Genomic DNA, 15,207 nt, shown 5'->3' with positions numbered 1-15,207 from the left:
ATCCGAAGTCTTGCTACAATGCCTAAAAGCAAGGATTTATCCTACTTGACATTCAAACAAACTTAGCAAACTGCTACATAAAATTATTTTCATGTTTCAGTTATTGATATGTTGGCAATCCTCCTTAGCATTACTATTTTTCATGTTTTGGAATTTTGCTTTCCTGATTAATTTTCAGTGTGTAGAGGATATATATGCTTTTTCTTTTTTTCTGTCTGTTCACCCATATTATCTTGTTACTTTAAAGTTGCTTTCACCAGATCCCCTGTCTGAGACTTTACAATCACATTTCAGATTCTATTTTATGACGGTACTGTGGATAGTGAAGATTCAGTATAAAACCAATTGGTAGTATAATTTAATGCAAGTTCCTATCTCCATAAGTCTTTTATAGCTAAACATTGCAGTTTTTGATTATAGTCAACAATAGCTTAATATTCTGCACCCTCTGCCAAAGAACCCAGGGTAATAATCACATGCTGGCTTTAAGCAATAAGCTTGGCTTCCATTTTTAGTGGCACCATTCTATCCTTGTTGCTCTTAATAGTCAAATACCTAGAAACTTGATTTTCAGACCCATAGCCTAATAAGTCTAATCATTCAATTCCTTTCAGCATTTTGTAATTTTCCTTTGTTTTCTGATCACAGAAGCGCTTAATATATTTTTGAGGCTATTGATAAATGTTCAGTTTTTTTTGTATTATATCATTGCTATGTATGTGAGCAGGGAAGATATGTCAAAGGTTAATTCGGAGTCATCTGGACTAGAAGTTAAAAAAAATACTTAAAAAATCCAAATGTAAAAGAAAATTTTAAAAAACCCAGTGTATTAGTATTCTCTAATACACTAGCTTTTCTCTCAAATGCTGTTGAGAAACATTAACAAAGGTTAAATAAAACAACCCCGGCTCTATTACCACTGGAGCATGCAATACAGAACAGCCTATAAGAGAAGCGGCTCTATCAACAACCATCACTTACTGTTTGGAGTAACTGCCCTTGTGACTTTTCAATATGGAGCTGACATTTGAAATGAACTGTCTTTTTATTTAAAACATGTAAATAGGGCCTCCCTGGTAGCACAAGGGGTTAAGCAGAGCACAATGAAGCTGCCAGCAACCACTGCAGCATGAGTTCAATCCCCTGTAAAAGTATCCCTCCAGGAGACTTTTATTTTTTTAATAAGTTTGCTTCCTTTTTTAAAGATTTATTTATTTATTTATTTATTTATTTATTTATTTATTTATTTATTTATTTATACAAGCACTGGGTACAGTCAGAAGCGCAGGAGGGTGAGAGAATTCACCAGAGCCAGAGCAAGGAGCAGAGCAGGCAGAAGGACCGAAGAACACTGCAGAGGGGAGCAGCGGGCGGCAGGAGAGGTCTGCGTGCCATGTGGGGCCCTCCTCCGGTGGCCGGGGAGTGGCCGAGGAGCCAACCCACGCTGCAGAGGCTGCGGGCAGCCTCGCAACCCAGCGCTCAACCGCTGCGCCACAGGGGAGGCCCAGGAGACTTTTTTTTTTAAGAAATATTTTATTTATTTATGCATACAAGAACTGGGGTCTAGGCTATCACCAGCCACTAAAGCCTGAATTCAATTCCCAGCTAGGGAAGTAAGGCCAGAGAGATAACCCATATGGCACAGCAGACCTCTCCTGTCTCGCCTGCTGCTCCCCTCAGCAGTGTATTTCAGTAGATCTGCCTGTTCTGCTCCCCACTCTGTCTCTGGTGAATCGTCTCACTCCCCAAAGCTCTGGCCTATATCCCAGTTGTTGTATGTATAAATAAATAAATAAATAAATCTTTAAAAAAAACATCATTTTGTAACCATATGAATTAATTGCTTTTATATTCATTACCTATTTACATTTCTACTTTTAATATGTACTTGTTGATCTCTCCATATATCTTTGGTCTTTAGGTGAAGTAAAATCAAATGAAAATATTGATTGAGATAACTATACTGTCTCCATGATGCAAAAGCAGTTAAGTGGGAAAGAAAAAGAGATTCCCTCACATACTCAGACTCTTTCTTCCTATTCCCACTTCGTAGTTTCCTTTTATTAACGAGTCTTCGTTATAATGGTATTCTACCTTTGGCATTTTCATTGTAGTACCATTTTAAGACCAGGATCTCCTCATGTACCATTTTTAAATACAATTTCTCAGTCTGATGCTCCTTAGTTGCTAAATTTCAGTTAATACTTCCCTCTCAAATACAGTCCAACCTCATGTACCTGTCATGAATTCCAAATCGCTAAGCCCTTGGCCTGAATCAACTACAAGGTTTCTCTTCTATATGTTCATGTAATATAAAAGGGGCCACAAACTCAAATACCTACAGATATCAGACAAGTAAAATAAATGGATGTACTGTGTCAGAGTAGGGTTATGAGAAACAGAGCAGGGCATATTTCATTCTAAGGGGAACAGTCATAATTACTTATTATGTCAAATTACTTATTAGTGATTACATCAAACATTCTGATTTAAAAGAATCCAGACTCTGGTAATTTTTTGTGAAATGTCTTGATTTTTAACTTTGGCAACTATTTCAAAATTTAAACATCACTGTAGAACAAACCAAACCCCTATGTTGGCATGATATGATGATGGATCTTCAGTTTCCAATCTCTGCAAAAGATTACTTTGGCGATTTAACAAAGATTTGGAAACAAAACACACAGATCTACATTAATATAAGATCAGATTCTTCAAATTTGATGAAAGCCTGGCTATTACTATAAGTCTCAATCTAATCTCCTTAATGAAGAAACAGGTTTATCCCTCACCTACTACTCTAGATCCTACTCTTTTTTTACCTATTCAGAATACAAATGGAGAAATGAAACCAGAAAGAAAAAAAAAGTCCTTAAAGTTTCTTTATGGAAAACAAAGTCTTAATAGAGTGACAAAATATTCTTAAAAGACAGTAAACATGAAATATAGTATATAAAAATTTGTATTCAAAAATTCAAACAAGAAAGGAAAAACTGGGGTTATAAGTGCATATGGTTTGATTAGCAGTCATTTAATAAAAGTTTAAGTGAAGAATTTGCTTTTAGGTATCTACCTAAAGACATAAAAAGAAAATAAAGTGACAAGTCCCAAGTAGTGAATTTTAGAGTAAAGAAATTAAAGGTAGGGAAATTCTCATAATTATGTTAATATAATTTATGACCAAGGAAACATTTGAATATAGTAACTAAAGAAATATAAAATTCCAAAACCGATGTAATAAGTAACAAATATTTAACTAATGTGTACTATGTACTAAAAGACTTGGAAAATAAAAATAAGAAGACAGTTTCTGCTCTCATGGGGTTACCACTTTAATAGAGAAGACAGACATATAAATAGTTGCAGGATTCAGGGCATGCCATCCAACACTGTTGTCTCTTCAATGTTTTATTTTCCAGATTTAAGGAAATTTTTCTCTTAAGCTATTTATAACTTAACAGCCAGTAGTAGAGTATACCTTTATGAATAAAAGTGAAACAACTGTTTTTTTCTCCCTAACTGATCCCTCTAGAATTTGGAACTCTTTTAAAAGTTTATTTATTTATTAAAGGTTTGTTTATTTAATTTTTAATTTTATTTTTTTTTAAAAGATTAATTTACTTATGCATACAAGAGCTGGGGTACAGGCCAGAGGTGTGGGGGTGATGAGAGGATTCACCAGAGACAGAGTGGGGAATAGAACAGACAGATTGACCGAACAGAACAGCAGCAGGTGAGTCAGGAGAGGTCTGTTGCACCATGTGGGTTGCTCCCTGGCTGGCAGGGAATGAAACTCGTGCTGAGTGGCTGTGGATTGCTTCAAAGGTTGCATCTTAACCCCTGTACCACCAGGGAGACCCTAAGGTTTATTTGTTTATGCATACAAGAATTGGGGTGTAAGCCAGAGGTGCAGGGGGTGAGAGAATTCACCAGAGAGAGTAGGGAGCATTACAGGAAGATCTACTAACATACACTGCTGAGGGGAGCAGCAGGTCAGACAGGAGAGGTCTGCTGCACCATGTGGGTAGTTCCCTGGTAGGCTGTGGATAGAATTCCTGTTACAGTGGCTGGCTAGATAGTTTGAAAGCTGGTAGCGAAGGCACCAGCAAGACCCCAGAATTTGGAACTCTTAACGAATAATCTACATTCATGGCAATACAGTTATTTATGTAAGTTCCTATTTTATGCAAGTGCATACAATAAGACACATGTGATAACTTCATTTATATTATTACTAAGACTGACAAGAATGCCATATTTAAGAATGATGCATAAAATCAGGCATAATCAGAAAGGTTTAGGGAAATAACACTGAATTTAAAGAGCTGATGCTCATAAAAGAGCCCTTGGAAAAACTAGTCTATACCTTGCATACAGGGTTTCCAGGCAGCCTTACAGGTGAGTTATAAAGGTCACTTCCTGGCAAACAAAGGCAACTCTGGATATGCTGGGAACCTTGAGTAGAGAAGAATTCACATAAGTGTATAATTATTGTAGACGGAGTCTCATAGAGAGGCTTGGCTTGGCTTCCTAGCCTCAAGATGTTTTTCAAAGTCCTATACGTGATTCCTTATGAAAAGTTTCAGTAAAACAAACTGAAAATATTTATTTGGCCAATCATTTTAGTGCAATCTTGTTGCTAATATAAATTACCAGACCAAGTTTAATGAAACTAGACTGATTTTGTAAATTAGTCTTACTTTATTTATCTCTACAGCAAATGGGGGTCACTCTCGAGAGAAAAATGATGCTTCAGTAGAAAACTACAGCATTGCCTGGTGGGTATTAAATCCTAGTTGAATTCACTGTTATTACCTTCCTGAACTCTTTAGTTTTCTCCAATATCTGACTACAACTTAAAAGTTTCCCTTGTCCCAAGCCCTACAGGCTAAAGCTGAACAATTTGATATAAATTTAGGAGAAATTATGACAGCATGTGGGTCACTCAGAAAGTTCACTGTTACATATGGGTCGCTCAGAAAGTTCACCAAATCAATTAACAAGATCACCAGAGAACATTCAAAGTGTACAGCAGGAAAAGAAAGTCTATCATCTGGCAGTATTTGTCTCATTTCATCTAAAGACATGTCAAAGCAAATCTCTAGGACATCTTCGCAAATGACTGATCTTCTGGACTAAAAAGCTGAGTTTATAGTTTGTTCCAAACACTAACTTTTGTATTTCTTTTGTTCCCACAGAAATGCCCAGGGTTGTGAAAAAGTTCAATGCATAGATATTATGGGTGATTTTGCCAACTCAATTTCAGGTGGGAGATTGACAAAATATGGTACCTTGGCATATTAAATACTTCAAAGTAAAGAATTTGACAAATGGGATGTGCAGGAAGGACTTTCTCACCTTTCCCTGAAGTGGATCATAAAACCCTCAAGTGAGAGAAGTCCCCCCATATCTGGAGGACAGGAACATCCTTATATTCAAGATCATAAAACACTGAGAAGAATCTAAACACAGAGACCTTGAGGGTCTAAATATAGAGAATACATAAAAAACAATTAAAAACTCAACAACAAAGACAAACAGCCCAATTAAAGGACTTAAACCAACATTTCTACGAAAGGAATATCCAAAAAGCCACAAGGACATGAAAAGATGCTCAGTGAAAAGATGGACATTAGGGTAATACAAATGAAATCACAATGAGATCCCACTTTACACCCAAGGCGGCAATGGTTAAAAACAAACAGAAAATAATAAGTATTGACAAAAATGTGAAGAAATTAAAATTCATGCATTGTTAGTAAAATTATAAAGTGGTGTAGTCACTGTGGGATATAAATTTTCAGTTACTTATAAAGCTAAACACAGAATTACCATATGACCCAGCAATTACACATCTAGGTATACACTTGAAGAAATTGACAAATGTTCACAAAAACTTGTAAATGAATGATTATAGCAGCACTATTCGCAATAATCAAAAAATGGAAACAAACTCAAATGTTTATCCAATGGATGATAGGAGAAAGAGAATGCATTAATATAATTGAGTATTATCCATCATAAAAAGGAGTAAAGTACTAATACATGCTACAACATGACTGGACCTTGAAAACATTATGTCAAGCAAAAAAATCAGACAGAAAGGCTATATACCATGTGATTCTATGTATATCAAATATCCAGAATAGGTGAATCCATACACTCAGAAAGAAGATTAGCTATTGCCAAAAACTGTGGGTAGGAAAGAATGAGAGTTAAAATGGGTTTTCTTTTGGGGGAATAAAAATGTTATGGAACAAGACAATCAGGATGATTGCACAGCATTTTGAATGTACTAAATGCCACTCAGTTGTACACTTTGATGAATTCCATGTGTATTTTACTACAAATTAAAAAAAAATTAATAAAAAAATAAAATTCTTTAAAATATTGGCATGCTAAAAAACTGTGATAGGATAATTTATAAAAAGTACCTTAATTATTTATAAAGGTTCGATACAAAGATATAGTATCAGTCTCAGAAATTATCAGGCTAGGTAATCAAAACTGATGCACAGATTATATACCAAGAAATAATTATTGCAAAATTCCTCACATAAAAATGGACAGGCTACCAGAAAGTAAATGCTCATTGAAACATTATATTCCAAATGCCTTATAAAAAAATTTAAAAGTACATATGACCAGGCCATATGGAAATAAATTTATTTTTTTAATTTAAATTTTTTTTTTTTTTTTTTGCAAAGAAGAATTGGGTATAGGCCAGACATGCTGGGGATGAGGACCCACCAGAGACAGAGTGAGGAGCAGAACAGGCAGATTCACTAAAATTCACTGCAAAGGGGAGCAGTGGGCGAGACAGGAGAGGTCTGCTGTGCCATATGTGGGTTAGTTCGCTGGCCAGGGATCAAACTCAGGCCATAGTGTGATAGTGCTGAGACTTACCCCTAGGTCATCAGAGAGGCTCCATATGTAAATAAAGTTAAACACCTCCAGTAACAAAGTGAAGTTTTTCAACAGAACAGTCTCACAAAATATAACAGGAGCTAATCAAACAAATTAACCTAGTAATTTCAGTTTGGGTACTGTACTTAAATGAATGCCCAAGATAGAGGACAAAGGAAATGCTTTGGAAAAAAAGACACTCATAGCCATGACAACTAACATGAGAAAATATAAGTTAAATAGTAAAAGAGGAGGGTTAAATCAGCTATTATTATTGCTTAAGCACAATGGAATAAAGAGAAAGATCATATACATATATGTGTCTATATACATGGGTCTATACATATGTGTCTATGTGTGTCATTATATGTATAAATATATATAAATGATATATAAAAATATATTTAAAATAACTACACAACTATGGTAGTGTAAGAATTTAAAATTCAACAGGTTCTTTTTAAAATAAGTTGTAGTACAACTATAAGTTTAGAAGAAAATCTTAAGCAACCAAAGTTATTTTATTTTGTCACACCCTTATTCTAAACCTTTTTTTGTTGAGATAAATGTTTTCAAACTAATCCTTCCAACAAGATTTTGAGGAAATATTTTTTTCATTGTATTAAAAATATTAGCCACATTCTTATAAGCTCATACAATAATTTGGTCAAGAACATACATATGCTTTAAAATTTCAAGGAAGGAAAGTCAATCATGTGCAAGCTATATATTCACATAATACAGAAATTTGAATAACTATGACAAGACCAACAAAAATAACTTGAAAAAAACAAAAAACGTAATGCTGTAGTTATCACTGAACAAGTAATCTACAAATGACTACCTCTGAACAGCTGTTGCCATAGAAGTCATCATAACAAACAAAAATAAACTGGAGCTTTTAGACAATCTGTCTTTTCAGAAATTGAGGAAAGGAAGAGGCCTTGAAAAAGCAGAAGTGGTAAAACAGAATAGTAAACTGACCTAAAATATACTGTCCTGCCTCAAAGTATCTACTTCTTATATTTCTTGAGAATTCTAAACTTAGAGTTATACAGATTAATAAGCAATGTCCATTTAACAAAATTGAAATTTCTGAATCATTAAGTAGTCATATCTCATTACAGGATATTCTGAATTTGACCATGTTCTTCCATTTCTCGACTAACACCTAAACGGAGCAAACTGTAATTACTAGGGATCAAAAGAGCAGCAGCATTAAGCCTTCATTTTTACTAGCTTAACAAAATATATCTTTTCGACTTTTTCTACAAAGAAACTTATAGTAATATGAATTAGTAACAATTTTAAAATTAACTCACCTGAAATTTTATTATTTAACTTTGGTGAACAACAGAAGTTTTTTTAAAGTCTTCTTTAAAGAATCTCTATTTAAAACTTGCTTTTCTTTTATATTTTAATACCATCAAACTTTCTCTTCACCAGGGTATTACAACTATACATTCTTTTGTTAGAGATTATAATAATAAAAACCGTAATTGAGCCTTGTAAACAAACATATTTAAAGAAATCTTTTCAGCATAATATTCATCAGCTGATTCTTACTTTGCTTCAACTTATGGAAGTCACCAACTCTCTCCTTGGTAGCCAGCTTTAGCGTATCTGCTTGAATTCTGGATTCACTCTCCAAGTTTGGGCCTGGAATTAAACGCTGAAGAGGATTGGAAGGTTTCTGTTTTGAAGTACCAGGGTTTCCATGAGAATCTATGACATAAAAACATCAAATTAAGTTCATATTTACCAAAGAATTTCTTAGAAGAGCTAAGACATACTGTTGTCTGATAGTGAGTAGTCGTATAACTTTTTAAAAAAGTGCTATTCTAATTTCTTCAATCAAATCTTGTAACCAGTGTGGTTTTAGCTGAGTGAAATCATTCCCCCTTATCTCCAGTACAGATTTTAAGTCTATCCATGAAAGGACTATATAGTAGAAACACAGAGATTAAATGGCAATGACCTATGGATTTTTTTTCCTCCCTCCAAATTCTACATTGCTGTCAGAAATATTCAAAATCCAGTAAGGCTTTTAGTACTTCTAATATCTTAAGTAATTTTCACTAATATACTCTCACAACTATTAATTCTTGATTCTTTTTCTTCCCTAACATCCTGTTTTCACTCATCAAAACCTGGATTTAGATCCTTATAATAATTAACTTTAGTCATATCAACTCTCATTTTCAGGGAACATTTCTGTTAAATAGAATAGGTATTTAGCAGAAAACAAATAGATGCATTTATAAATACTAGGTAGAGTTTAATATAGGTTAAATATAGAAATTTATAGAAGCCCTCTAAGATACAAATTTGAATACAGTTTGAAGAAATACAGACTGGCAGAGATGAAAGGTAATGTAGCCCATAGTGGCAGAACAAGTAATTCTTCTGCTTTCAATAATTCATTAGACAAAGTGCATTTTTATTTTATTTTTTTAAAGATTTATTTATTTATGCATATAAGAACTGGGGTACAGGCCAGAGGTGTGGGGGTGAGAGGATTCACCAGAGACAGAGTGGGGAACAGAACAGGCAGACTGACTGAAATACACTCTTGAGGGGGGTATCAGACAAGACAGGAAAGGTCTGCTGCACCATGTGGGTCACCTCCCTGGCTGGGGATCAAACTCGTGCTTCAGTAGCTGGGGATTGCTTTATAGGGCTGACGCTTAACCCCTTGTGCCACCAGGGAGCCCCCAAAGTATATTTTTAAATCATTATTTCTCCCAGAGCTCTTTTCAAGTCATTAGTAAATATATAATATTACTTATAATAATGAATACTACTTTACTATGCTGCTAAATAATATGTTTTAGTCACTATATAACAATAGTGGTCCAATTAACTGGCTTTTTTCATAAGAATAAGACTTCATACCTGGAACTAAATTTGAGGAGAGAGGTTGTCTAGTTGCGAGATGAGAGACTGCTTGATGACTTTCATATTGAGAGACAGAAATTGGGGGCTTCCTTAAAGCTAAAAGAAAAATTAGATATATATTATTTCCAATTATACTGAACTAATCCTATGATTCCTATTCTAATTTTGTAATCTTTACAGTTGATATACTAAATAATTTATGGTCAGTAAATTAGTTGATTGGCACCTAACAAGAACACAATGAAAATTCAATGAATGAGTGGATAAATGACTCTCTTTAGATACAGTGATTTTTCAACAGTAGGACTTTTTTACATAGAGTGTAAATAATTGGCATTTACAGATTAAGTGAAGCAATGAGAATATGCTATTTTAAGTTGCTTATATTTTATTATTTTTTTAAAGATTTATTTTTATTTTATTTATGCATACAAAACTGGGGTGTAGGCCAGAGGTACGGGGGTGGTATGAGAAGATTCACCAGTGGCAAAGTGGGGAGCAGAACAGGCAGAACTACAGAAATACACTACTGAGGGGAGCAGCGGGTGAGGCAGGAGAGGTCTGCTGTGCATATGTGGGTTAGCTCCAGGCAACCAGAGAGGCCCTAAGTTGATGAGATTTTAAATAAAGATTAATATGACATGCAACATGTTGAGATTTTATTTTTGAAGACACGTTTTATGTAAAGGACTTTACTAACAAAAATGTACACATTTATAGTTGCACTTTCTTCTCCTATAAGAAAAGAATGCAATAAGGAAAGAGATTGTTTTTCATTAACTACCACTGTACTACAAACTGGGAAGCTTGCAGAGAGCAAAGAAAGAAACTAGAGAAAAGGGAAACAGATAAAGAGAAAAAAAAAATAGAAAGTCCACTTACAAGATATGACTAGTGGCACATTTTAGTGGCAGGGACAATGCTATGTGATCCTATTTCATTGCATTTTTCATTTTTTTTTTTTTAAAGATTTATTTATGTATACAAGAGCTGGAGTACAGGCCAGAGATGCTGGGGGGACGGGTGCGGGGGGGGGGGTTGTTAAGGATTCACCAGAGACAGAGTGGGGAACAGAGTAGGCAGAATGACTGAAACTCCTGAGGGGAGCAGCAGGCGAGACAGGAGAGGTCTGCTGCACCATGTGGGTTGCTCCCTGGCCGGCCAGGGATCGAACTCGTACTGCAGAGGCTGTGGATGCTTCATAGTATGATGCTTAACCCCTTGCGCCACCAGGGAGGCCCCTCTTTGCATTTTTCTTGAGCGCACAGGAAAATCAGTCTTCCACTGATAAGACTGGGTTCTGAACAAGAGGATGTAGGTGAAACTGAAAGTTCCACTTCCAAGTCTAGAGATAAAAATCTATGCAAATCACCTACAGCCTCTCTTCCCTTTTTACCATAACTTAGAAAGCTACATATGAAGATGTTGTCATCAAATAACAGAAGGGGTCACTGCCTCGAGAGAACTGCAGTGAGCAGGCATCAGACTAATATGAATAGTAAATAAAACTTTATTGTTTTAAGTCACTAAAATTTGAGGGTTGTTTGTTAATATATCATGGCCTAGTCAATCCTAACTAGTACACTTGGGTTATTTTTATAAACCTCAAAATTCATTTCAGTGACAATATTTCATTTATTATTACATGGAATTCTGAACTTAAGGATACAAGAAATTAAAAATTTTCTCTAAGGAACAACCTACTCAAATTTATGGAAAGTTGAGGTTTTCTGTATCTCACTGGGTTCCCATTACCTTGTTCCTATTGCCAGTTAATGATGCCCAATATCCACTTGTGCACATAAAAATAGCTAATTAGCAAAAATCAGCTAACATCTTAAAAGAGCAGTACTTTGCCAGGTTTGATTTGCTAACACACTTTGATGACACTAGGGATCTGGTTGATATATTTGGAAAGAGGAGTCAGTTACAATCTACAAATCTGTTGATTTCTGTTAGACCCTATCTGGTTTTAGCACTATACAAGCCAGAAAGACAAGGAAAGGCACCTCTATTACTAAACAAGAATTGATCATTCATGTCATTAACTTTTATAATAGTGCCCTATGATTTAGATAGGTAGAACAAAGCTGGATTTAAAAAAGGTTTTATAAGCCATAATCATCAAAACAGCATGGTATTGGAACAAGAACAGACATACAGACCAATGGAATCAAATAGAAAATCCAGAAATAAACCCACAGATCTATGGTCAACTAATCTTTGACAAAGGAGCAAAGACTATGCATTGGAGCAAAGAAAGTTTGTTCAATAAATGGTGCTGGGAAAACTGGGTTGCTACATGCAAAAGAATGAAGCTTGACCACTACCTCACACCATACACAAAAACCAACTCAAAATGGATTAAAGAACTAGACATAAGACCTGAAACCATAAAATACATAGAAGGAAATATAGGCGAAACACTACGTGATATTCACATCAAAGACATCTTTACAGACACATCACCCAAAGCAGTGATAGTGAAGGCAAAGATAAACAGCTGGGACTACATCAAATTAAAGAGCTTCTGCACAGCAAAAGAGACGATAACCAAAACAAAGAGAAACCCCACCAACTGGGAGAACATTTTTGCACACAACACTAATGATAAAGGACTGATAACAAAAATCTACAAAGAGCTGATGAGACTCAACAACAACAAAGAAAATAATCCAGTCAAAAAATGGGCAGAAGAGCTAAAAAGAAACTTCTCTGAAGAGGAAATGCAAATGGCCAACAGACATATGAAAAAATGTTCAACATCACTTGTCATCAGGGAAATGCAAATCAAAACTACCACGAGATACCATCTTACACCAGTGAGAATGGCACATATTAAAAAAACTAGCAACAACAAATGTTGGGGAGGGTGTGGAGAAAAAGGAACTCTTCTGCACTGTTGGTGGGAGTGCAAACTGGTCCAACCACTATGGAGAGCTGTGTGGAGATTTCTGGACCTACTAAACACAGAGCTTCCATATGATCCAGCAATTTCACTCCTAAGTATTTACCCAAAGGACACAGAAACATCAATTCCAAAGAGCACCTGCACCCCTATGTTTATAGCAGCACTATTTACAATAGCTAAGCTTTGGAAACAGCCCAAATGCCCAAAAATAGATGACTGGATCAAGAAGATGTGGTACATATATACCATGGAATATTACTCAGCATTCAAAAAAGATAAACACATGCAATTTGCAGCAACATGGATGGCGCTGGAAGGGATCATGCTCAGCGAAATAAGCCAGAAAGAAAAAGAAAAATACCGGATGGTCTCACTCATAGCAGGAATCTAGAAAACTTAAATAAGGGACCAGGAAAATGAATAACTATAAGAAAGTGAAAATCAAAATCAACAAAAATCTATGAACCAGAGACACTTTTTGAGGGGTAGGGGGCGGGAGCGGAGGGATTGGGGTCAGAATGGGGGGGTTGCAATTGTATGGGGAATATAAAAATAAAATTTATTATTTAAAAAAAATAAAAATAAAAAATAAAAAAGGTTTTATAAAACAACCAGAGGAACTTAGAACTGATACAATAGAAATAAGAGTATTAAGGTCCCCTTACAAGTGTGACATTAATAATACATGTTTCTAAGAAGTCTTAAAAAATAGAAAAGTCCAAAGAAATATAACAATAATCTATGATATTCAAGCAGTTCTAACTATGTATTTCACTCCGGTCCTCTCCACTGAAGATCACTGGGAGTAAGGAGAAAATATGTATGTCAAAAGAGATTAACATGCTGTTATCAGATATATCATTAATAATCATTATTAAGGACAAGTAAAAAAGATAAAATGATAAAATCTATTTACCATAAAGAAAAAAGACAGGATACCAAAGGCACAGAGCACATAGATTTTATCCTGATACTTATGGTCCTGGGTTTTCTATTTCTTTTTTTTTTTTTTTTTTAAAGATTTATTTATTTATTTATTTATTTATACAAGCACTGGGTACAGTCAGAAGCACGGGAGGGTGAGAGAATTCACCAGAGCCAGAGCGGGGAGCAGAGCAGGCAGAAGGACCGAGGTACACTGCTGAGGGGAGCAGCGGGCGGCAGGAGAGGTCTGCACGCCATGTGAGACCCTCGCTGGTGGCCGGGGAGCAGCCGGGGATCGAACTGGCGCTGCAGAGGCTGTGGGCAGCTTCGCAACCCAGCGCTCAACCACTGCGCCACCGGGGAGGCCCTGGGTTTTCTATTTCTTACAAAGAACTACTGGTATGGAAATTCATTCTACAATATTAAGTGTCTACTATATACTAAGTATTGTGTCAAAATATGGAGATTCAGCAGTGGGGGGAAAAATAAACCCAAACCAAGTTATCACCCTGAGAAGATAGCATTCTTGTTGGGTAGATAAAAACAAGTTAATAAAAAAGTATGAATAGAACATAAATGTCAGAGTGAAAAGTGTTATGTAGAAAGTAAAATAGAGAGGTTTATGACAGAGTGGTGGGAGATTCTATTTTAGAAACGAAGGCATTTTTGGGGAAGAGTCATTTGAGCAGAGGTATGAAGAAGAACATTTAGGCAGATTATAAACAATTATAAATAAAAACAATCAGATAGGAGCTTGTCATAGTATATTTGAAGAACCACAAAAGAAAGGAGTGAGGGGAAAGAGAAATGAAGTCAGAGAGGAAAAGAAGAAATCACATTAGAGACACAACAGTAAAATTCTTAGGAATAAGAAATAAATAAGTGGTTATAGTGTTGGGGGACTGAGAGTAGGAACTACATTTCATAATTGTAAAGGAAGAAATAACAGTACTAATTATAATAACAGTAGCTCCTATTTTCTAAGTACTCAGGATAAGCCAGGCAGTAATTTCAAGTCACACTTACATTTATCTGAGATAGAATCATCTCCACACATGAGAAACTGAAACTCATGACAGTAGAGATGAGTCTTACCTCTCATTAGAGTGAAAAATTTCAAGTAGTCATTTCTGGAGAAACTGGCTTACAAAAAGTAAACGGTTTGGGCTAATCTTCCTCCACTTCTCACTTAGCCCTCAGTTGTAGTCTTTACCTGAGAGTCAAAATAGAATTGTCTTTTACTCTCATTTTCTTATTCCAGTGACAGGGCTACAATTTAAAAAATGCCTATATTTCCAGTTTTGGAATATGGGCCTAATTAATGGTCTTCAGCTCTGGCTGCACTTTAGTATTACAGAAAACAGCCCAAATATACTTAAAATGGGAGTGGTATTGAGTATCTATATGTATTAAAAGCTCCAAAGGTGGTTCTACTGCGCAATCAAGAAAATAATATATACAATAAAAAGCATAGGCTTTAGGGCCTCCCCTGGTGACCCAGGCGGTTGAGCGCAGCACTGTGAAGCTGTCCGCCACCTCTGCAGCATGGGTTCGATCCCTGCCAGCCA

General features: G+C 35.5%; 1 protein-coding gene across 6 annotated transcripts in view; it reads right to left on the bottom strand.

The window, feature by feature from the left end:
* Positions 1-15,207, bottom strand: part of GOLM2 (golgi membrane protein 2) — a gene marked incomplete at both ends in the record, with an annotated part of 84,636 nt that overhangs the window by 16,475 nt on the left and 52,954 nt on the right. For 4 of the 6 annotated variants that reach the window (XM_084239646.1, XM_084239649.1, XM_084239647.1 and 1 more), the window contains 2 exons: positions 8,473-8,631; positions 9,802-9,900. In XM_084239646.1, the coding sequence (XP_084095772.1) occupies positions 8,473-8,631; positions 9,802-9,900 (258 nt within the window). The remainder of the gene's footprint in view (positions 1-8,472; positions 8,632-9,801; positions 9,901-15,207) is intronic. The other 2 variants (XM_084239648.1, XM_084239651.1) reach the window with 1 other exon arrangement.

The sequence above is a fragment of the Talpa europaea genome (assembly GCF_964194135.1).
Source record: "Talpa europaea genome assembly, chromosome: 8".
Lineage (NCBI taxonomy): Eukaryota > Metazoa > Chordata > Mammalia > Eulipotyphla > Talpidae > Talpa > Talpa europaea.
This window is presented reverse-complemented; position numbering and strand designations above follow the sequence as displayed.